General features: G+C 38.0%; 1 protein-coding gene across 1 annotated transcript in view; it reads left to right on the top strand.

The window, feature by feature from the left end:
• The window catches only part of LOC122787511 (adenine phosphoribosyltransferase-like), a 201,018-nt gene that overhangs the window by 156,340 nt on the left and 19,359 nt on the right, over positions 1 to 25,319 (top strand). Inside the window, exons 4-5 of the mRNA XM_044054268.1 lie at positions 8,222 to 8,368; positions 20,415 to 20,510. Of these exons, the coding sequence (XP_043910203.1) occupies positions 8,222 to 8,368; positions 20,415 to 20,510 (243 nt within the window). The remainder of the gene's footprint in view (positions 1 to 8,221; positions 8,369 to 20,414; positions 20,511 to 25,319) is intronic.

Raw genomic sequence — 25,319 nt, forward strand, 5'->3', positions numbered from 1 at the left:
CTGCCTTACTTGTCCTTCTCTATCCCTCATTACCTTTCTCCCCATCTGGCAGTCTAAGGTCAGATCCTTCTCCTTATTTACTGCCCTCCGTTATTTCTGCACCCACAGACACTAGTGCCTGTACCATCCTCCTATTCCAGTCTTAGTAACCCCCCTATACACCATCTCACCCCATTGTCTGTTACCATTCAATTCATAATGTATTTGTTACTATATGGTATACTGTTACTCAAATGCTCCAACTGGAAGCAATACATTTACTTTCAACCAGCTGGGCCAATCTGATTCTGATTAAGTAGTAAGCATTGACTTAATAAAAACTTCTAAACATTCATTAACACTACATTAGAGTTATCATAAGGTATCTCACAACCCTCATGAAAGTGAGAGGAGCTATGTTATTCAGTCTTCAAATTGTATGCTGATTGGGAATCCATATTTTTGGCTGGATGTTCTTACTTTTTAAGAGCCTTTGTCCAAATTTTTGATATCTGCAGGTTGAGAGGTATACATGTGCCAAGGGTAAGGAATTAAGGGTAAATACTTCATGGCAGCAGTATGACACTTCCCCACATGCCTTGATCTCCTTGCTCATGGAGGATCAGATGGGAGAGAGATTCTATGGGAACCTGATGGGAACACGTGGGAAGCAAAAAATGGGAAAACAGTTCTAAGACAGTTTGTTTATCAGGTACTAGTAGTGAAATTTAAGTAGGTAACCTGGTTTTGAGACAATGGTCCATCATAAGATGAGCTGGTAATAGCCTTGTTGACTGGAATGGTATATTCTTGTATTCAAGACTAGATAAGTAATAGTCACATGTCAAATAACTCAGAGTATTGACATTTATTGAGAATATTTTCTACTGTCTGTACTGCTTGCTCATTACTCTGAAGATATCTAGGACTGGGTGTGTTATACTTGAATTCCCACTGATTCTCAAAATTATGAAATTCTTTGGTCACAGATTGAGGACCATTATCTGGTATTACATCTTCAAGGAGTCCATGCCTTGCAAAGAAGGATTTAAGTACAGTAATACCACTTTCACTTATTGTGTGACATAAATATATTACCTGAGGTCATTTTTTAATAAAAGTCTATACAAGGAAGAAAATGTAAATCCTTATACTGAAATCAGTCATCTTCCAAATTCAGCCAAGATAAAGATGAAATGTCATGAAGTATAATTTCAACTTTTTGGTTTTGATTCTCGCACATGCAACAAATGTAACAGTTCTGCACAATATGTGTTATCACTGTATGCGCATGTTAGGTCAGTATAGAATAAAATAATGTCTTTTGCATTTGCTCCTGCATAAGTGGGTTTCACATGCATTAATTAGCTTATCTTACACAACTGAGTAGGAATGAACATTCTGTCACTTTATAATCTTTAAATACATAATGGCTTATCTTGTTAAGGACAGTAAATTGGAATGTCAGGATATAATGACATTGCATTATTTGGCCATGCTGTTATAAAAACACTGAAGCTCAGGATCATCTCTGCCACAAGTCTTTAATGCTTGCAACTTTTTAGCATATGCTATTAATTGTGAAAATATCCATAAAATTTCCAGATCATTCTCAAGCAGATCCTCCTTCAACTCTGTAGATATGCTATACTCAAGATATCAGCTATTTGAATTACCTTAATAAGCTTGTATTGTGTTAGCATATCATAGTTTTGTAGAAAGAAAGCTCGTGCTATGCCTAATCCCAGCAACAGTCACACAGTAAAGTATCCAAAAAGAAAAAACGTTGCTGGAAACTGCTGACGTTGAAACCAAAATAAAATTTATTTGTAACACAAACCAATACCTAGTTAGTGCTTTCGGGCCAAAACCCTTCATCAGACTACACAACATACACAAACAAACATATTTAAAATGCTCATCTACCAATGAGATGTTAGTAAAAAGCCCGCCTATTCTTAAGGGCTGGCTTATGGGGCACGACATCATTCAGACCTGGGGCTCTGTGTGCTGTTAATTCAAGGATCCATTTAGATTCCATTAATTCAGTTGTCTGCTTAATATCACCACCTCTTCTATTTAAAACAACATTTAATATAACCCTAAAACTAAACTGATGTATGGGATTATTTTTTATATGCCTGTATAGGGCATTGTGTTCGTCACAGTTTCTAATCGATGACATGTGCTGTAGTATCCTGACCTTGAGCATATTGTTGGCCTTCCCTACATAGTAGCTCGAACAGGACATACAATCAGCCAGATACACTACATCCGTTGTCCTACATGTTGCTCTCCCTTTTAGAAATATCCTCCTTCCATTAACCGGATGTACAAAAACCACATCCCTGTTGATATGGTCACAAGCCTTACAATGGCCACAAGGGACAGTGCCCTTCATTTTGGGCAAACCTTTGATGTTATTGGCCATCTTTTCTTTACAAAGCATGTCCTTAAGGTTCATGTTCCTTCTATAACCAAACTGAAGAATATTACCAACTATATCCCTTAGATGAACATCACTGGTGATAATGTTCCAGTTCTTGTTTATTATATCACAAACCCCCTTTATATTGCTCCCATATGTCAACATAACTTTTTGTCTTGTTTGTGTGCTTTTAGCAACAATGTCATTCCCCTCTTTGACCCTCGTCATACTGATCCAGGGTCTGTACTTGTTCTGCCTACACGCCCTACCTTTGTTTACTGCTCCCTCTATCAGGCCCTCTCTATAGCCCCTTTCCTGAAAACATTTCCTCAACTTAGTTATTTCCTCATCAAACTGGTCATCCTCCATACTTATCCTTGAAGTCCTACTCACCTGCCCTTGCACTATGTTAGGGAAAGTAAAACGGGGGTGCATGCTTTCAAACGATAGCAACATATTTTTCCAGCACTCCTTCCTAAATAGTTGTGAACTAAAACCATTTTCTGTAAGTTTGACCCTAACATCCAAAAAATCTAAGCATCTACGACATCTACGACAGCCCCACCCTTATCAGCCATTTTTATGGTTAGATCAGAGTTTTACAATTTAAGTGTAGAACAGAGACAGGCGTTGGATGACCTAAGTAACAACTCTGATCTAACCATAAAAATGGCTGATAAGGGTGGGGCTGTCATAGTGCTAGATACCAACTGGTATAATGTGAAGATGAAAGAGATGCTTTCTGAGGGTGATGTATATATACAGTTGAATCCAGTTGAGGTTAAATGTGTGATTGATAGGGTGCATAGTCGACTACATTGGTTGCACACACATCTGTTTATAATGCAGGAACTTTTAGATTTCCTCATGATTGACAAGCCTGTCATACCCGTGTTCAAGGCCCTACCAAAGATACATAAGTCACAAACAGACCCACCTCTCAGGCCTATAGTGTCAGGCAGAGGGTGGGTCACAGAGAACATATCGATCTGGTTGGAATTTACCCTAAGGCCATTTGTAGAAAAAATAGAGAACATATTGAAAGACACAGGTCATTTTCTCACAGCTTTGGGTGATTTGAATAGAAAAGAATCTTTAGGTGGATCAATAATGGTCACACTTGATGTCCATAGCCTATTCACTGTCATAGGAAATAATCATGGTGTTCAAGCTGTTGTGGAACTTTTAAGGACCATGGGGGTTATAGAATCCAAATTGGATCTTATAAAAGAACTATTGACATTGGTACTGGAGAATAATGTCTTTATAGGCATTAATTCCACGTATAGATAGGCACAGGGGGTAGCCATGGGTACCCCCTGTGCCAATATTTACGCGAATCTTGTCCTTTCCTATTGGGAGAAACAACATGTTTTGGGGAATATTGAATGGAAACAATATATAGGTACATATCTGCATTTTGTGGACAATATTTTTATTTTATGGAAGGGTGATAGTACGCAGTTAGTACGTTTCATGGAATATATCCATTCCACAACCTCTTTCCTGAAGTTTAGTGTCAATAGTTCGAATGATTCCTTAGATTTTTTGGATGTTAGGGTCAAACTTACAGAAAATGGTTTTAGTTCACAACTATTTAGGAAGGAGTGCTGGAAAAATACGTTGCTATCGTTTGATAGCATGCACCCCCGTTTTACTTTCCCTAACATAGTGCAAGGGCAGGTGAGTAGGACTTCAAGGATAAGTATGGAGGATGACCAATTTGATGAGGAAATAACTAAGTTGAGGAAATGTTTTCAGGAAAGGGGCTATAGAGAGGGCCTGATAGAGGGAGCAGTAAACAAAGGTAGGGCGTGCAGGCAGAACAAGTACAGACCCTGGATCAGTATGACGAGGGTCAAAAAGGGGAATGACATTGTTGCTAAAAGCACACAAACAAGACAAAAAGTTATGTTGACATATGGGAGCAATATAAAGGGGGTTTGTGATATTAATAAACAAGAACTGGAACATTATTACCAGTGATGTTCATCTAAGGGATATAGTTGGTAATATTCCTCAGTTTGGTTATAGAAGGAACAGGAACCTTAAGGACATGCTTTGTAAAGAAAAGATGGCCAATAACATCAAAGGTTTGCCCAAAATGAAGGGCACTGTCCCGTGTGGCCATTGTAAGGCTTGTGACCATATCAACAGGGATGTGGTTTTTGTACATCCGGTTAATGGAAGGAGGATATTTCTAAAAGGGAGAGCAACATGTAGGACAACGGATGTAGTGTATCTGGCTGATTGTATGTCCTGTTCGAGCTACTATGTAGGGAAGACCAACAATATGCTCAAGGTCAGGATACTACAGCACATGTCATCGATTAGAAACTGTGACGAACACAATGCCCTATACAGGCATATAAAAAATAATCCCATACATCAGTTTAGTTTTAGGGTTATATTAAATGTTGTTTTAAATAGAAGAGGTGGTGATATTAAGCAGACAACTGAATTAATGGAATCTAAATGGATCCTTGAATTAACAGCACACAGAGCCCCAGGTCTGAATGATGTCGTGCCCCTTAAGCCAGCCCTTAAGAATAGGCGGGCTTTTTACTAACATCTCATTGGTAGATGAGCATTTTAAATATGTTTGTTTGTGTATGTTGTGTAGTCTGATGAAGGGTTTTGGCCCGAAAGCGCTAACTACGTATTGGTTTGTGTTACAAATAAATATTATTTTGGTTTCAACATCAGCAGTTTCCAGCAAAGTTTTTTCTTTTTGGATATCATAGTTTTGCAAAATTCTTTGAAGTCATGCAGATGCTTTGTGGAAAGACTTTTTAGATATGCTTTGGAGACATTTTTTGGTCTGAGTCCATTATAATTATATTAATGTAAATGCAGTCATGGAATGTTTGACAACCAAAAACTATCTTCTCTTTTTCACTCTGAGTATAATGTGCCTGTACATTATCTAAAGCTTTAGACACATAGATTATAGACTTGCCTCTTGCAGTAGTACTGCACCAAGACCTTTCTAACTGGCATTTATTTGCAGAGTAATAAGTTATGCCATATCATAAAACTTAAGAGCAAGGATTGTAGTAACTAGATGCTTAAACATTTCAAACCTGTTTTCTTGTTCCATTGACTTAAACATGTTATTTTATTATCTTATATCTTCATGAGTAGTGTTATTATTTTGAAAAGTGGGGAATTAACACAAAGATGTACTTTATCATGCTTAAGAACCACATACTTGATTTATCAAAATATGTTGCATATTTGCAAGTACTTTAACTTTTCTAGTATCAGTTTAAGCGCTTCTGAAGACATCTCTCATATATTTTAGAGAGGTTACAGAGTTATAAAATGTGTTCACATTCAACTTTATTTATTTATTTTTGCTAGCTAATAACCAAGTAAGTGAGCCAGTTACCTGACCCTTTTCAGCCATGACCTGGGCTCATAGAGCAGAGAAACAGCTTGTTCACATATGTGAATTTTCAAATGCAAAATGCAGCTCATACAGTGTGTGTGTGTGTGTGTGTGTGTATATATATGCATATAAATAATTTAGTACAAAAAATAAGCACTAGTTAACATATAGTGGATACAGAACATTATGCAAGCAGGCTTAGATTATAAGATTAACATACAGTAACATATTTACAATAAATCTTTTAACTGCAATCTGTCCAGTGTAATGTGTTAATAGAGGTCCTGCTCCATACTTTGCAGTTGATTATTCTTAGGCTATATTTTGTCCTGTGTCACTGAAAATAACACAAGCTATTGCATTTTTTTCTACAAAATATGGGCACAGTATGTGTTATCTAACTGGCTTAAAGTTTTGTTTTGACCATACTGTGAATGATAGCTGTTTGATTGTAATTCCTGTTGTTGAAGCACTAGCCAGGAATGTTAAATGTAGTGGCTCATGTCCATCTTTATTACTTCAGGGGAGATTAGTGGACTCAGAGCAGTACTCGTCCCTGGTGTATTGGCTGTGCTCCTGCACTTTATAACCCTTTATCTAGGCCCTGATGTCACTTTAGGCTTGCACACATGACAGGTTGTGTGCAGCTAAATCATCTGCTCAAATGCACTGCATGAAGAGGAGCAGCAAGGGATAGGGTTTACAGATATAGCATTTTAGTGCTCCCAGACCAGATATGATGCACACATCCTTCTAAGATGCTACAGTAGGGGCTCCTATCTTCCATAGACCGGCTTTAGACACCAGCAAGCCTTGTGGTTGCTGGGGGCCCCCAACCACAGCAAGTTGTCTTAGCTTGATATTTTGTAACATGTCTGTCAAACAGTAAAGGCTAGTACAGCAGTCATGTGTACTTAATAGACCGGAGGGTAATAACTCTTATTTGTAGTTCCTTTAAAATTCAAAGATATCTCTGATATTAGTAATAGTGTTTTATCAAGTAACAGGCTTCACAGATCCCTTTAAATATTTCACCAATGGCATAGTATCCCTGACTTAGTTAAAACCTGTTGATGGACATTCTCTCCACTAAAACTAACAACATAGCCATCTTTAGGTACCCCAGAGCATATGTAACACTATGGTTTCTTAGGCTTTGGTTTATTTCAGTTATTTCCTAAATGGTTATTACTGTGCTGTCTTGGTCAGGAATGGTATGTTGATAGGATGCCAGAAAAACTAAAGCTGAATAACACTGAATTTCTTTCTTTAATCATAATTTCTGTTTAAGCTATCATTAGATGAAAATGTTGTGTACAGAAAAAAAAAAAACTTAAATGCACCTCAGAAGAAACAGAAAGTTGTTTCTTCTTAAAAAGTGGAAAATTTGAGTCAAAATGTGAGAAAAGGAAGGGAAAAAAGCAATATGCATGGAATGGGGAGCCCAAGATAGGGAGAAAGACTGGAGTGTGTGTGTGTGTGTGTGTGTGTGTGTGTGTGTGTGTGTGTGTGTGTGTGTGTGTGTGTGTGTGTGTGTGTGTGTGTGTGTGTGTGTGTGTGTGTGTGTGTGTGTGTGTTGGGGGGGGCTTAAACAGTTGGCCTAGGGCACCATCTTACCCAAGTCCGGACCTATATATAGAGTTGCTGTAATGTATCGTTGTTGCATTTAAATACTTGTGTGATACATTAGGCCTGTTTTAATGTAAGAGTATTGTAGCTACAGTTCAGTCTGCGAATATTACTCCTAACTGTTTGCAGCATGAACTAAAAGGTTGCTTAGGAGGGGTGCAGTGACACAGTGATACTTAGACTAGAACTGCTTAGGGAGACGACACACCTTGACATTTGATGGGGGCCCCCAAAATGCTAACACTGGCCTTGCTATCTTGGTGTAGGTGAAAGCAAAGATAGTGGTCAAGGTTACAGAGATGTGGAGGGAAGAATGGATTTATTCTTCACAGAACTAAAGTCTGGAATGAAAAAAAGACAGACATGAGATACGACAGGTTCTTTCAAATTATTTAGCTATACCTGTGGTGTTTACTGGATTCCTGTGAAAGGTTTGCTGTGCTTGGGTTCATATCCGTGAATGATGATTTGATTTATATTTCCAACCCAAAGGGGGAGGGAAGTCTTTGAACCTCTTTGGAGGTAGATCATTATAATGTCATTATGTCTGTGAATGCCCTGAAGGAAACAAGTGAATTGCTCTCCGACCAGTGTACTTGTGTTTTTTTAAGGGATCTTGGTAGCAAAAGGCACAGAAAGGATTGTGCCACACATGGAGTGTGACTGTGACCACACTGCTAAAAATTTGTTGTGCAAGTTATCATGATGCATTGCCTGCTTTCATTTTGCAAGCTTCTGACCACACCTTTCTGCTTGACTGCACCATATTAGTAACATTTTTTTATTTTATGCAGGTTCTGCTATAGCCAAACAGTTGGAAAAGGGCTTTCTGGCAATCCGAAAAGCAGGACATTTGTGTGTGAAAACTGATGCCATGAATTACTCAGACTACAGTGGGCGGGAAAAAGTACTGGAAGTCAGAACCGATGCTATTAAAGAAGGTGAGATGTACAGTCCAAACTTCTGAGAATGGGGGGATACATTTATTGCAATGCAGAAAACTTACAAGGCTGTGAGAGAAAGTTTTAGGACTGGAAATAAGCAAGTTTGGACAGTGTACATTATTTACGGTTATAACACACACACTATTATCATCACAGAAGTCATTTTAAAAACCTGTTGCATAACAACCTACTTCATGTTTCTGTAGACATTCTTGATAATATAGAGTAGTTACTGTTCCTTGACTTAGTATTCACCTTTGGGTGATTCTAGCTTTGCTGGTATATTACTGACCATAGATATTTTATCAGTGGATTACCTAAATGCTGCTTTTGTTTACAGCCTTTAGCTACCATCTTATGGTAACTGATACAAGTACAGGTTTGGCTAGCTGCAACATTCAGTTTTCAAAGATACTCCACTGAGTATATATGGTCAAGATGTTGTTTATTTTAAATTTTGAAGGCAGGCATATTCTGAACTCTTTTGGAAGTGCTAAGTAGTTTTATGGCTAAATTTAAGACATTCTTTCATTGGGTAATATAAAAAATGTCCATCTACTGATATTGAGTGAGATTCATAAAAACACTGCTCAGTGCATAAATTGTTGCACAGATAAATAACATATCGAACAGAAATGCATTGCACAGATAAGTGCATATGACAGCAAATGTGTAGCTATGCATACTCCATTTATGATTTATGGAAATTAAACCGATACTAAAACACACCAGTGCAGTTCATGAAAGATGGAGCATTCTACCAAACTGCCATTTACAAGGACATAATTTAGGTTATGCGGATAAGATATTTGATTAGTTAAAATTATGTACTGCAGTCTAGCCATCATTATCATCATGGTGCAGGCATCAGCATACATCTCGACTGTCCAGATTTTTGGCTCATATTTTTGGTCTGTTCCTTGTAACATTTGTGGTTTTCTGGCAAATCACTGGGTTGATCTGAGGATTGAAGTCACTAAATAATGACATACAATCCTTCAGAAAATGTATATTAAAACAAACCCTGTTACTCTAGCAATTTTCTAAGTTTATAAGAGCAATAATTAAATGATGTTCTTATTTTTGGTCCTTTGTCCACCCATCTTGTTGGGCTTTTTTCTCGTGCACTAAAAGGTGGAGAGGTATGCATATCAACAGCATGCACAGGTGCTTTAGTCTCTAATTTATGTACAGGCATAAATATGCAGGAGCAAATGGACTGATATCAGATCGGGCACCTAACTTCCAGGAATAATGGGCCCTGTAGGTGCTGCATATATTGTGATCCACATAGAAAGTACAGAAGATTTCCAGAGCAGAGGTTTCCACATGACAGCTACCTGAACTTGGGTTGCAGTAAGGAATTGGAATGTTTGATTTTGATTGTCCAGTTTCTGTGGGGACACTGGCTGCATTCTGATGACACAGAGTCATACAGACTTTCAATACCAAGAGGCTTGCTCAGTTCAGTGCACTTTAGTGCTGGTCTCCTCTGAAGAAAAGAAGACTACAGAGACAGAGAGGACTACAAAGCCATATGGACTTTTATTGATTCAATGCAAAAGGACTTAATCAGCTTCCTGGGACTGGATTTGCAATCTTCCAGCTTTTAGTGAGAGCAGACTTCCATGTCACAACTACCTGAGCTGGGTTCTAGTAAGGGATTGTCATGTTTGATTTTGATTGGCCAGTTTCATCGGGGGGGGGGGTGTTGGCTGCATTTTGATTACTCTTTGTAAAAGACAGAGCGAGATACATGACAGGTCTAAGAAATAAGGAAATCAGTAACAAGTGGCAAATTCTGATCAAATAGCTTTATCCAGACTTCTGTAGGGACACAGTCATACTGTTTCTGTGGGGTCTTGGCTGTATTTTGATTGTCTAGCTTCTGTAGGGACAGAGACTACCAGACTTTAAATACTAGGAGGCTTGGTCATGGTTCACCACACTGCCAGTTTTATCCTATTAGGATCCAACAAAACAGCCTAGTCTGAACAGCTAAGGAAAACTCTTCATCCTTGCATATTATACATATTTCAGTGGCTTCTTTGTCACAACCTAGTTGTAATACTTTGACTGGGTTTATTACTACCTTATTTAATACAGTGAAATCATTGTCTCTTTTTTTAGCATATTAACTTATTGACAACACTTCTCATAGCCACACTGCTGAAATTAACATATGTTCTGCTGACTGTTCTGTTATTGAGTTTAAATAACATTGCACTGTTGTGCCTTGTTATTATACTGTTGTTCACTTTTGCTTTGATGAATGTAGTGGTTGTCTTGTAACAATTATTAATGTCCTTATTTTGTGTGCTAGACTTCAAATAAATATCTACTTTCCCTAGTAAGGGACTATATCTACCTTTTCCTCCCATCTTTTACTTTATTTAATACTTCTTCTATTAACCTAACTAGATATTTTCTTTCTAGAAAAATTTTCAGATTATCACACCCATTCTTAAAGTCCACCTCATCTGAGGTCATCCTTGATACCCTGATGAATTGGCCCTTCAGGGGCCTATATATATATATATATATATATATATATATATATATATATATATATATATATATATATATATATATATATATATATATATATATATATATATATATATATATATATATATATATATATATATATATATATATATATATATATATATATATATATATATATATATATATATATATATATATATATATATATATATATATATATATATACATATATATATATATATATATATATTTGTACATAAATATATATATATATATATATATATATATATATATACACACACACACACACACACACACACACACACACACACATATATATATATATATATATATATATATACACACACACACATACATACACACACACAAAGCCAAGATATATATATATATATATATATATATATATATATATATATATATATATATACATATATATATATATGATAAAAGCTATACAAACTGTGATAGTAAGGGAGTTACCTGTTAGCTTTCTATGTGGGGAAGGCAGAATGGGCTTTAAAAAGAGGAATCTATGAACATTTATATGATATTCGAAAGAATGGTATAACAAATGCACTATATAAGCAGACTGGGCATTGCAAGGAAGCAAATTTTGTATACTTTGTGGTAGAGATTTTACAAGATGTAAGAAGGGGACAATGGAAGACAAGAATAGAATACTGGGAGACCTACTGACAGCTTATTTTAGAAGTCAAAAATCCTCGGGTTTGAATGAAAATATCTCCCTAGTTCCGGTTTTAAAACTTAGGTCTGCTAGACTTTCATACGATGTAAGAATTTTTAAGGTTTAAGTGGTTATAGATTTGACTTTGTCTTTCAGGATAGTACTTTTTATATAATTATATGTTTTCATATATTGTTCAGTATATTTTTTAGCTTTTCATAATAATGTTTGAACATTGGAGGGCATTACATATCTAATTTCCTTATCTCACTGTTCTACAGCACTTTAAGTATTGGCTCATTTTTACACACAAAAACAACAAATTTTTATCAGTTTGTATAGTCATATAATAATTTATTGACATACTATTTGCAATTTGTATTACGAATATATTTCATATAGAAATGTAGGAGAATTTTATTTTAATGTAATTTATTGTTTTAGAATAGGATTCTTAGTTACAACATAGCAGCTTTGCTATTGTAAACTGATGCTTCACATTCTTAACAAGATAATTGTTTTAATTAATGAGCAGGATTTAGTATATAGGTAATGGGATTGGGGGGTTTTGAATAGATGTCTGATGAAGTCCTAGGAGAGGACGAAAAATGTTGTGATCTTGTTAAGCATTTTATTTTTTTGGTGTATATTGATTATATTAAAGTTAATTTTTGATCCCTGACTTTGCTTGAAGTTTCATCCTTTTACACGTATGTAGTGCCCATTTGTTTTATTTGTGGTGACTACGAGCATTGGCGTGAAGTTTATGCACAGTTTACTTCTTTGAGAGATATTTTAGAGAAACAAATAACCTACTGAACAAAAAATCTGAAGTGCTCAAGTACTGAACACTCAAAGCTGAACCCTACTTTTCTTAGCAAGGCTACAGAAAATATTGCTACATCCCCTAATTACAAATATAACTTATTCCTTACCATTGCTATACTCCCACCAGTTTTAAACATTTCATCATCCTTTACCCAAGGTGCCTCCACAAAATGTTCAAGGAATTTTGCCCCAAATCATTTCTCTGTTCCCCTGGCTAAAATCTTTAAAAAAACTTCTCTGTAAACAACTTAAAACATATGAACATATATGTGCTCCTTTCAGATAAGCAGCACAGCTTTAGAAATGTATTCAGTACCACAACAATTCTTCTGTCTGCAACTAACTCAGTATACTGCACTGCTGGTATATCCTGAGACATGACTAGGGCATTTGAAACAGTTAACCAAAACCTTCTGCTATATAAGCTTGTCAGACTTAACAGGAGTTGAAACACAATTAATTTGTATCATTGTTACCTGGAGAATATCACATTTCAGGTTCATTCTAATAATCATATATCTGCCTTGGGAGCACTTAATAGAGGTGTCCCTCAAGGTGCAGTTTAAGAGCCCCTACTTTTTTCCATGGTCAGTTATTTCCATGTTAAACATTGTACTATATGATGATTAAATCTTGGCACTGCAAGCTAAGAACCGGCTTCCAGCTTGCAAGCCCAGCTTCACTTATTCTTTGATCTTTGCCACTGGACAGCAAATAAGAGACATTTGATAAATCACAAAAATAGTGTTATGTTATTCTTATCCACTCACAAATTCCTCCAGTTACCGGATATTCATAAAACAAACTGTCAAAACAACACCATATCCTGTGTTACTAAATACAAATACTTGGGCCTCACCCTTGATTGCTTTCTCACCTTTCTTACCCAGAGAAACAATATTATTAACTAAGTTCTTTCCCAACGTAAAATATGACGTGTAATCTTTCACTTTCTAACTCTTCTTGTTAGAATTGCCCTAGTTAAAAACAAACATTCACCTCCCTAAACTTGAATATGGCTTACCTTTCTTAACCCTCCATTATTCCTAAGCGCTAAAAGCCTACAGACGACAGAAAACAAAATCTGCAGATTTGCACTTCTTGCTAACTCTCATACTCACCACCATCTTCTTCTGCAGAAATTAAAACGGCTTCTTCTAGTAACAGACAGTTCCACATACTTATTGAGTATTCTATTATTTAAAATATTAAAACAAAAATATTGTTCTCACCAGAAAAATACTCCTCTCTATTACAGAGCCATTTTATTCCCTAAGAAATTCCTAGCTGGGCCTCATCTTCCTACACAGTCCACACTTTTAATACAATCGCAGGTGAGTGATCCATTTCTGGACTTGGACCAGACTAGTGGAATAATTCTCCTGAAGTAAAAACTAAAGAAAATCTTGTTGATTTCAAAATTGCACTAACTGAATAGCTCCAAAATGACTCTATATGCAAATGTTTTATAGATAATGGGTAACAATTTACTCCCTGCCTCCTCATTCTGCTAGTTACTCCTGCATTTAGCCAACATTTTTTACAAAGTCTAACTTGTCCTGTTGTCTTCTGCTATGTAATTTAAGTTATATATTCCAAGTTCACACAGATAAAACATATCACCTAATGGATAAACGATCAACCGACTATACAAGCATGAAGCAGTGAAGCAAAAAGCAAACTGGTTGAATTAAGTAAATATTGCGGGAAGAAATATCCAGGGAATTGTTATGGCTAGGCTTGTATAGGTCCTAGGGCTGATAGCCTAGTACCAACTTATGAAGTACAGCTTTAAAAATCATACAACTTTTAATACAGGTAAGCGCTTTCACCACCTAACCGGAGGCCTCTTCAGACCATAAATAACAAACATAAAAAAATCAAAAGTTTAAATATTTACATCTCTAATTACAATTCTAATCAAAACGATCCAAATTCATCCACATATGTTAAAACCATCTACAGTAGCATTAAATGCATACCACTCAACTACGTGGTTACAGCCCACCCTCTTAAAGTTGATGCAAAATACGTGGCTGAGTGAACACTCGCAAACTGTCATGCAGTCAGGGTATACTACGTTGACTAATGGACTTCCAAGGAGATGCTTATAAAACTATACTAAAAACATATAATGCAAACCCCCAGATCATTCAAAAAACCCTAGGCTAGTGACATTTCCAAGCGACACATATAAACTCGTTCATTTAAAATGAGAAGATCCTAAACAAGTAGTCTTCACATAGGAACATACAAGAGTCCTAAATAGTAAACTACACTAAAACATCGAACAGTGCAAGCACGACAGTCACCCATACCATATATAACGATAAAAAAATAGTAAAATAATAATAATAATAATAATAAAGAGAACTAGTCACTGCATAGTATCCTCAAACATAAAACAGAATCAGAAGATCTTAAACAATAAACAACACTAGAACATCAAATAATGCAGCCAATCACTCATACTATATATAAACTACCAAAAAGTAATATTAAATGATCATGGAAATATTCTTAAAATGCATCCAAACCTGTACAATGATTCAGTGACACCTAGGTCAGGCATGGGACAACTCATATATAAAACTAGCTATATACACCTTTCCAAAATTATGTGCCATGGAGGACAAACTTATACTAGGCAACCACACATACTAGGACATACCTCATCACCTGCGAAGCCCCCTAGCTTCTAGTGCTGGCTTAATGGAGACCTTCCATTAAGATCATACCTCCTATCTGCTCGAAGTTTAAGGATCCATCTAAGTTCGCTATTTTCAATCTTATTTCTCACATTCCCCATATTATTCCCCACATCAACATATTCTAATACCATGAACTTAAAACAATGTTCTCCCTCGCTTTCCTGTACATACCTGGAGAGCGCACTCATGGAATCCCTCGTCTTGATGATATTCACATGTTAAGAACCACAATGAAGGCAAGGAGCAAGCAACACCAGGAATAGAGAACCAGAATTTATTGAAAATTTTAGCGCTTTCGTCAGATTATATCCACAGACTTCTTCAGAGGTATTAAAAACAACAACCACCACTTTACTATTTAAATATCCCTCCAAAAACAGTCATGTGACACAATTAATTAACAATTGTTTAAAGGAAAATCACATAAAAAATATGTATATGCATATACTTAAATACAATACAATGTATAAATAAAACAATTAATAAATGTGAAAATGCAGTTAATAAAAATGTTCCCCTACAGTTTGAAACATTTAAACATAATAGGAGCGAAGTTTTAAAACTACTGATAGAAACACATTCATTCAATCCAGGATAGACGCAAGCATTTAATTTCAATTGCCATCTAAGTTCCTGAAGTTCTAAAATATCTTTCCAAGGTCACCCCCTCACATTCCTAACCACATGGTCAATTACCTGTCACAAGATGTCTAAACGTATCTCCATATTTTATATACTGACAAAAGCCACAATGGCCAAACAGGTGTGTCCCTCACACAACATCCCCATCTCTCTTAACAACGTCCCTGGGATAACAAAGCATCCTCTTCAGACACTTGCAATTCTTAAACTGGAAGCATGGGACATCACCCACGCTCCCCCTGATCCTCTCGTCTGTCATCAACAGGGGCCAGTGTTTCTCAATCACCATCCTAATCCTGTTAACATCACTAGTGTATGACATAGGTACACTCACAAATTCAATTGGTGTAGCATGCCTAGTCTCATTTACTCTATCAACACCTCCATCTGAGAAGTAAGGTCTAGCCTCAAGATATTCCCTCAAGATATTCACCTCTTCCAATACTGGAGCAATCTCATCTTCCTTACAGCTGCAGGCTAATAAATCACTATTCAGTGCCTTCAGCCCCTCTCTAAAGCCAATATCGTTGTCCTTCAACCTGGAGATCCGCATCCCCTGTCCTTTCACTACATTGGTGAAGATTTGTTTGGGTTGCATACTAGACCTGTGCATTAGGGTGTTCTTATGGCATTCCTTCCTATACAGGCTGGTCCCCAGCAATCCATCCTCCAATTTCAAAACCTGAATATCCAAGTACTCCATCCATTGGTCAGAATAGTTCAAGGCAAACGTAAGGAAATGGGTGCTTCCATGCAACTGCTGAACAAACAACTCAAGGGAAGTAACACTTCCACTTCAAACAATAAAAACATCATTGACAAATCGATGGTAGAACTTAACTTTCTCTTGAAACAGTTCCATGGTAAAAACCTCATTTAACTCCCATTGAGCCAAGACCACATTGGTGTAGCTATTGGCACAACAAGTGCCATAGCTACGCCACCACATCACGCTGCAGGTAGTAGACATCTTCAAAGACAAACATGTTGTTCTCCAACGCGATCTCCATAAACAAACAGAGTAGTTCAACCTTCCCTCATATCCACTATTGCTGAGTAGATACCTCCTTAAATACTGAACACCCTCCTTATTGGGGATAGTAGTAAAAAGAGAGACAACATGAAGCGTAGCTAGTATATAGTCCTGACTCTTGTCATACGCCACTATAAATTAATACAAGTCCTGTAAGAACTGTTTAGAGTCCTTTAATATCACATGTGATTTGTCCAATACCGATCTTACATGCATCTCTACAAAGATAGAAAAAGGTTCGGTGAGCCACCCTCTCCCAGCCACAATGAGTCTGAAGGATAGCCTCACCGGATCCTTGTGGATCTTCGGTAGTCGTTGAAAGGAAGGCACTACCGGACACTCCACAGTCAGATATTGCATCAACTCCATGGTAATGTTATAACTAACCAAGCAGTCACTCAAAATGAAACAAATTTTCCTTTTCATACTCTCAACAAAATCCGCAGTAGTCAACTTATAAACATCTTCATCTAGCAGCATTCATTTAATGGATTGAAAATAAAACTCCCTATCCATAACCACTGTCATACCTCACTTATCAGCAGGTTGTATGACTATAGATTCATCTTGTCATAGATGTTTAAGTGCATCCCATTCCAGTTTGGTTAAATTAGCAAACATATTCCCAGATGTTCCACCATCCAACACACCATGCAATTAATTCTCACAAACCTTACTGAATGCTTCTAAAATAGGATAATTTACAAGAACAAAGCTGCTACATTTTCTGTATACATTGTCTCCCATGGGGCATCATTAGAAAATGTCATCTTAAGCATAACATTCCTAATAAACATTTTAAGATCTATAACAGTATCTGATAAATCAGCCATTTGTGCAGGGATAAAACAGAGGCCTCTATCCAGGACTGATGTTTCAGTTTTGGTCAATATCCCATTAGAGATATTATGTACTAGTGTTCTTTGGAATTCTACATCCTCTTGGTTGTGGGATAATTCACGGGTTTAAGCTGTTCTTTCCTCTTCATCCTTCCTCGACTCCTTGACCAATATTGCTGTCTCCCTCTCTCCTGCCGAATAGATAGGGGGAACTTTGGAAAAACCTGTTGGGGAGATTGCAAATTAGTCTTCCTTCTAACCACCATTTGAGCTGGAGGTGGCCCATTGGCTCCATCAACACAGTCATTCATTAACACACTATGCATTTGTGTAACTGCATGACTGCCCTCACCATTCACCAACACTGGCTCATTGTTTTTGGAGCTCTCTTCTACACTCTGGGGGCCCGCTTCAGATTACTTCAGATCTCCAACACTTTCACAAGGACTGAAAGTCTCAGTGGGAACATTGTTCTTCAAAATAGTTTCAGTCTTGGGCCGCGAAAAAACATGGCCCTTCTTGAAATCTGATAGGTCCCTATCCAGTTTCTTATGTTTCTGTGCTGCTAACCTTTGACCAAAAAGGCTAACTGTCTCTATAATATTGCCATATGCTCGATCAACTATATGCACAGAGAAGGATCCATACAGCAGTTCTTGCTGCCTGTCAATCTCCGTAACCAGTTTAAGCTCCTCTGGCCTGAAAAAATCATTCATCAACCTCAGGTAGCTAAAACTAGTCTTCAAGTTAATGTTTTGCCAGCATGCCAACAGTTCAGGGAAATGGTTACCATAAACTGGCATCTTCAAGACCCTTAACCCCCTAGGGACCACTCGATAATGCAGGCAGGTCTCAAAGTGGAACCTCTGTAGTTGTAGCCATTTTAATTTGTACAGGTCATCTTCCAGTCTATTTAAACAAGCCCTCAATTTCATTTGATCCACATTCAAACTATTCTCCTCTGTCCTTTCCACTCCATTATCACAGTCAACAAGAAGTGGATTAAGTGTATTAGTCAACAGGCCCACGAGTCCATCATGCCTCCGACCTCCACTGGGTCTTAACGGATTGAACTCCGGATCTATGTCTCTATCTCTAGAGCCCACACTTTCTGCCATGCTCCCATGGGTAACCAGAAAAGCATAAACACAGATAAAACAAATCACCCAATGGATAAATGAGCAACCAACTATACAAGCATAAAGCAATGAAGCAAAAAGCAAAATGGTTGAATGAAACACGGCTTTAAAAATCATAAAACCTTTAATACAGGTAAGCACTTACACGTTAATACAGGTTACATATATATTCAAGTTTTATATGTAAAATTGTAAGCGTGTTTGATTCTGCCAAACTTTGTGCATACTTTTAAGGCATAATTCTTGCTGTGCGTATATACTTCTGTACTGTATTTTATACTTTTACATCTGTGATGGCACACCTCTGCCCAAGTTGCAACTGAAAAGGATCTTCTGACTAGTCCACTTACCCAGTTTCCAAATGTAAATAAATAAATAAAGTTTAAAGGTGTTTGTGTATTGAGGGACAGTATTGAACATAAAACAATTATATATAGTATCACGTGTCTTTTATGGGAAGTCTGTTTGCCTTCTAAAGTGTGGCACGTTTATGCTGGAACATTGAAGATGCTAAAATGAACCAATAAATGTTGTTAAGTAACACCTGCATATTGTATAGTTTAATAATCAAGTGAGGCATTACATCTTTCCCCAACTTTTCTTTGGCATTTCTGGAGAGAGAAGATGGGAACTGCTGTGACATTAAGCTTCACAGTGTTGATTTTGTATACATTGTATAGTCTTTTCCACAAAGAGTGACAGCAATAAAGTAGGCTGTTATATTCCACGGCATTCAGAATGCAGCACCTTTTAAATTGCATCTCAAAGATCCTTTGATGTACCAGGCTGCTGGACTAACTTTTTGCTTCTGTGCTATTTTGAAAATTAAAACTTTGGGGTTTGTGACGTTGTTTAGCTGTAAACTTTCAAAGCTATTTATTTTTTTAACTATATTAAATGCAAGTTTAGCAGTGATGAAGATATAAGAGTTTGTTCAGGCAACAAGGTCATTGGCATAGTGGGTTGCTTATAGTTTTGTGCAGTATTTGATCAAACTATTTATAAACAACATATAAGTCACCTACTTTTCAAAAGAATAAACTTAAAAAAGGAAAAATGAAGGATATATTTAAACCTGCCCCAGCAAGTTTTTTATCTAAAAATAACCACCCTGAATTTTGTATGTAATGTTTGTTAGAGAGCATTTTCTTCACAAGAATAATTATAGGCAACATAATTCCATTATGTGTTGGCAATAACCTGGTTGATGTGAACTTTTCTATCTGTAAGTCGCTTCTGAAAAGTTAAGAAACCTATTTTAATAAGTTTTAATCAAGGATGTAAAGAAAAATGATGGGAGGCAAATATGTTTAACTCTACTTAGCACTGGTGATGCAAATTCCAGTACATTGTATAGTTTGGAACTAAGAAAAGGTAGTGACTAGTCTGTGTATAAATTAAAAGCAAGATCCATTTACAACTTAGTTCTCTATGATAAAAATAAAATCACAATATTTTCTATGTTTCATTTAGGCAGTTACTTCCTATAACCTCGTTCTTATGCTAAGCCACATTCACATTGCTAGGTGGTTAAGTCAAGATATCAAGTCCTTTGTTTGCTGACTTAAATTGCTCTTTTCCATACTTTACATGAGTTGATATTTACTGTTCATACTTGTTTATTTATGTTTTACCAGGAATTCGTGTTCTCCTAGTGGATCAGTGGATTGAGACTGGGGGAACAATGGAAGCTGCAATTAAGCTAGTAGTGCGACAAGGTGGGATCGTAGCAGGTGAGAACAATAATGCTACTCTGCTATGTGCTTTACATTAATTCCTAGTAACGTCCTTTCTGATATGCATGCCCTGATCAACTCTGAAGAATTTTATTTGATCCCACTTTCGGTCATAATCAATGACAGGCTACACACTGGTAACATCTACAGGGTTTCATCTTAGTCTTTTGTATCTACTCAAATTAGTTAACTTCTGCAAAAGATAAATAATAAAATAAAATATCTTTGTAAATCTTAACTCTGTCCACATTAGCTAAACTTGGCGTCTTTGTCTTTTTCTGTGCTTTACCATGGTCTACTGTAATTGATCTCAGCTCGGTTATTTATTTATAGTTTATTTTCTCTTATTTAGATCACTGTGTTAGTCCTATAAGGTATAATCCTTGATAAATTTTGCATCGGAACACTTTAATTACCCATATTATATCTTACTGTTTCTGTCATTCTATTTTATAGGTTCATAGGTGTGTACTAGGCCAACGGCCCTGGAGCCTTTACAAGCCTAGCCCACAGAAGTGCCCTGGCATCATGCCACCATTAATTCTTGGTGCCTCTATCAAGTAGAGCCACTGGAGTGATCCCCGGGGTGAACTTTCTATTTTCCATCCACTCATCAATATTTCTCTTGAAAAGGGCCAGTGAGGTGCTCTGCTTGACATGTATGGGAAGTCTATTCCAGAGCATTGGCAGTCTCTGGGTTATGAACCTGTCCCTCCAGCATGTTCTGTTGATTCTGGTAATGAGGTTGTGGTCCCTGGAGTGTGTGGTGTGGAGGGATTGGGATTTCTTTAAGTGTAATATTTCTAACAGGGCTAGGTCAGACAAGGCTTTGTAAGTCAAGCAGAGATCGCCTCTTAATAGACGATATGAGACAGAGAAAAGCTGGAGTTTTTTGAATCTGTCCATGTAGGGCATGTGTTTAAGGCCTAGGATCCTCTTCGTGAAAGGTACTTTTGTGGCCTTTCCAGCTGTTGCAGGTGTTTAGTGAGGTACATGCCAAATGGGGCATTATACTCAATGATTGGTCTAATGAGGGAAGAGTAGAGAGAGATGATGACCTCTTTCTTCCTGCATGCAAAATCCTTGGTAATGAGATGTGCCACATAGAAGGACTTTCTGACCACAGTGGCAATGTGGTGGTCGAAGGAGAGGTTGCTGTCAACCTGTGTCCCAAGATCTCTTATAACCCCTTCAGTATTCATTGGGCTACCATCAATGTGGTAATTAGTTGGAACTGAGTTTTTCCCAAAGGGAGTGACAACACAGTTTTTGACATTAAGCTTAAGGCCATGGTTTTGACACCAGTCATTGGTCTCAGTGAGGCCTTTCTGTAGGATGTCTACATCACTTGGGGAGTTAATAATGGCTCCCAGCTTGCAATCGTCAGTGAACTTGGTCAGCCAGAGTCCCTCTGTGTTGGCCTGGACTTCTGAGAAGTAGATGCCAAACAGGAGAGGAACCAGGACTGATCCCTGTGGTACTCCACTCATGACTGGTCGGCAATCTGACTTGGAGTCTGCTACTTTCACACTGTGGGCTCTATCTGTGAGCCAATCTGCAACCCACCTAGTGATACAGGATTTGATGCCTAGTTTGGTGAGTCTGTCAATAATTCCTGAGTGAGGAATGGTATCAAAGGCCTTGGCCAGATTGAGGTAGGCTGTATGAACTGCCTTTCCCTCATCCACAGCTCTGGTGACTGACAAAAAAAGAAGTTAACCAGGTTGAGCAGGCATGATCTACCCTTCATAAAACCAAATTGCGTGGGATCCAGAGTTTGGAGATTCCCTATATCCTTAGAATCACGAAAACCAAAAGCAAGCAGGATAAATTAAAGAGCAATTTATTACGTGAGCGCTTTTGGAAATAACCAGTGTTTTTCCTTCATCAGACAGCCAACAGACATTTCAAAAGGCTTATAACACTACCATAATAAAACAATTAACCAATTAATTAAACAGCAAATCACATTTTAAAGAGAAAAGTTCACCTTACTAAACATTGTATATACCTGATAGTTAAAAGTTAAAAACAGCCTTGAAAAACTTTTAACCTGCAGAATCCATACTGTCCTACCTAACACCTTTAAAGGACACAATAAATATACCAATATAACAAATAGAATGTGTTTAGAAGAATATGCTGAGATTGCTCTAAATATTAAAACAAGTCTTATTATAAATATTTAAAAATGAGTAAAATACGTCAGGCACAGATCGCCTCTGAGCAGGCGGTATGCCACTGAGTAGAGCTGGAGTTTCTTTAACCGGGCAGCATATGGCATCTGTTTGAGCCCTTTGATCCTCTTGGTGAGGTACTTTTGGGGTCTTTCCAGTTGCTGCAGGTGTCTGGTAAGGTACATCCCAAAAGGGGCATTGTACTCAATTATGGGCCTGATGAGGGATGAGTAAAGAGGCACAATGACCTCCCCTGATCTAGATGTGAATCCCTTCATGATTAGGTGGGCTATATAAAATGTTTTTCTAACCACTTTGGCCACGTGGTTGTCAAATGAGAGATTGCTATCAACTTGGATCCCCAGGTCCCTAATTACTTCTTCCGTACTTAATGGATTACCACCTATGTGGTAATTTGTGGGCACTTTGTTTTTGCCAAAGGGGATGACTATACACTTTTTGGCGTTTAGCTTGAGGCCATGGCTCTGGCACCAGTTGTCTGTTTCTATGAGGCCCTTTTGGAGGATGCTTGTGTCGGCTGGAGAATCGATTATGGTACCCAGTTTGCAGTCATCTGCGAACTTGGTCAGCCACAGTCCTTCCGTGTTGGCCTGTACCTCCGAGAAATATATACCGAACAAGAGAGGTCCCAGGACTGAGCCTTGTGGGACGCCACTTGTAACTGGTTTGGAGTCTGACATGGCTCCAGCAATTCTAACCATGTGGGTTCTGTCCTTGAGCCAGTTTGCAACCCATCTAGTGACATAGGGGTTTATATTTAAGCTGGTGAGCTTATCTATAATGCCTGAGTGGGGGATTGTATCGAAGGCTTTTGCGAGGTCCAGGTAGGCTGTGTGGACCACCTTCCCCTCGTCAATGGCCTTGGTAACTATTTCAAAGAAATTGACCAGGTTTAAGAGGCAAGATCTGCCCTTAACAAAGCCGAACTGGGTAGGATCCAGTGTCTGTAGGTCTCCAATATCTTTATTTATGAGGTCCATGATGATCCTTTCCATAGCTTTGCAGACCAAGCTAGTCAGGCTTATGGGGCGATAGTTTCCAGGATCCGTTGAGGCACCACCTTTGTGGAGAGGGACCACTGTTGCTGTACACCACTCTTTGGGTACATATCCTGTAGTAAGGCTGAGATTGAACAGTAGTTTTATGTTTGGGTTTAGCTCTTCTTGGAGTTCATGTAGGACGCAGCCCAGGACACCATCTGGTCCCATTGATGCTGTGTTTTTTTGCTTTGGAGAGGGCGTCTCTTACCTGAGCATCTGAGATGTCAGGGGGGCAGCACTCTGCTGGGATAGATATTTGCCCTTTTGGTGGGGAGGGGGGGAGAAGTTTGCACTGAACCTGTCAGCTAGGATGTTGGCAATGTCTGTGGGTTCGGTGTATTTTGGACTAATTTTGAACATATCGGGGAATTTCCACCCAGGTTCCTAACATAACTAAAGAAAGCCTTGTGATTATCCTTAGTGTCCTGTGCAATTTTTCTCTCGAAGCTGGCCTTAGACAATTTTATGAGTGCCCATAGTTTTTTGCTAATACTGATCAGAGATGCCTTCCCTTTTTGGGATTTTGTTCTATCATATAGTAGCTTCCTCCTTCTACTGTATAGTTTGTTTATGGCTGGGGTCCACCAAACAGGACGTCTGCCTTTGGAGGATTGGGTCTTGGTTTTATTTGGGATTGCATGATCCATGCATTCCTGAAGGTGTTCATAGAATGCGTTTATAAAGGATTCTGTGGTCTGGGCCGTATTTTCCACAGGCCCAGGGGCTTTGAAGGATTCCACCTCGGTTTTGAGGATTGTGAAATTTGCTTTAGAGAAGTTTTTCACTGTGGTTTTCTGGGCAGGGGATGGGGTCGAGATGTGAATATCCAGTGAGATTAGTTTATGGTCTGATCTTACCAGTGAGGGATACATTTCTGGTCTGGAGCATAGAGTCCCCATGTTGGTGATGATCAGGTCCAGTATGTTTTCCCCTCTTGTGAGAGTGGTAACAAGTTGTTCCATAGCATTTGAGTTTATAAATTCTAGGAACCTTTGGGCTAGGATGTTGGAGCTAGAGTAATGCTCCCAGTCTATGTGTGGGTAGTTGAAGTCACCCAATATAATGGTGTTTGGAGAGACCTTCATATTTTCCAGTGTTCTCAGGAAGGCTGAGTGGGGTTCCTGAGCTTGGAAGGGTGGTCTGTAGCAGGCTATAAACTGGAAGGCAGTTTTACCCACTGTTAGTTGCACATGGATAGTCTCTGATGCTTCGTGCTGTGCCACCAACCTGGAGGTGTGGGTATCTTTGACGAATATTGATACTCCCCCTCCTTTTGTGGTTTGGTCCAAGTTTTGGGGCCAAAAAGCATGGTATGAGGTATAACCTGGTAGTGCTGGGGTTCTCTTGGGAGCCTTGAATCAGGTTTCTGTTACTGCACAGATATCGATGTTCTCCATGCTAAGGAGAGTTTCGAGTGGGTGCATCTTGAGGTTTAGACTTCTGGCGTTGAGTAGCATTATTCTTAGTTTCTTATCCCTTGTGATACCTATGGAGGTGGGTTTGTCTTTTGAGCCTTGCCTAAAAAAGGCACTATGGGGGTAGCAAGAGCCTTTGCCAATATCCGAAAG

This window comes from Protopterus annectens, chromosome 13.part0 (assembly GCF_019279795.1).
Source record: "Protopterus annectens isolate FY-2018-M chromosome 13.part0, PAN1.0, whole genome shotgun sequence".
NCBI classification, from domain to species: domain Eukaryota; kingdom Metazoa; phylum Chordata; order Ceratodontiformes; family Protopteridae; genus Protopterus; species Protopterus annectens.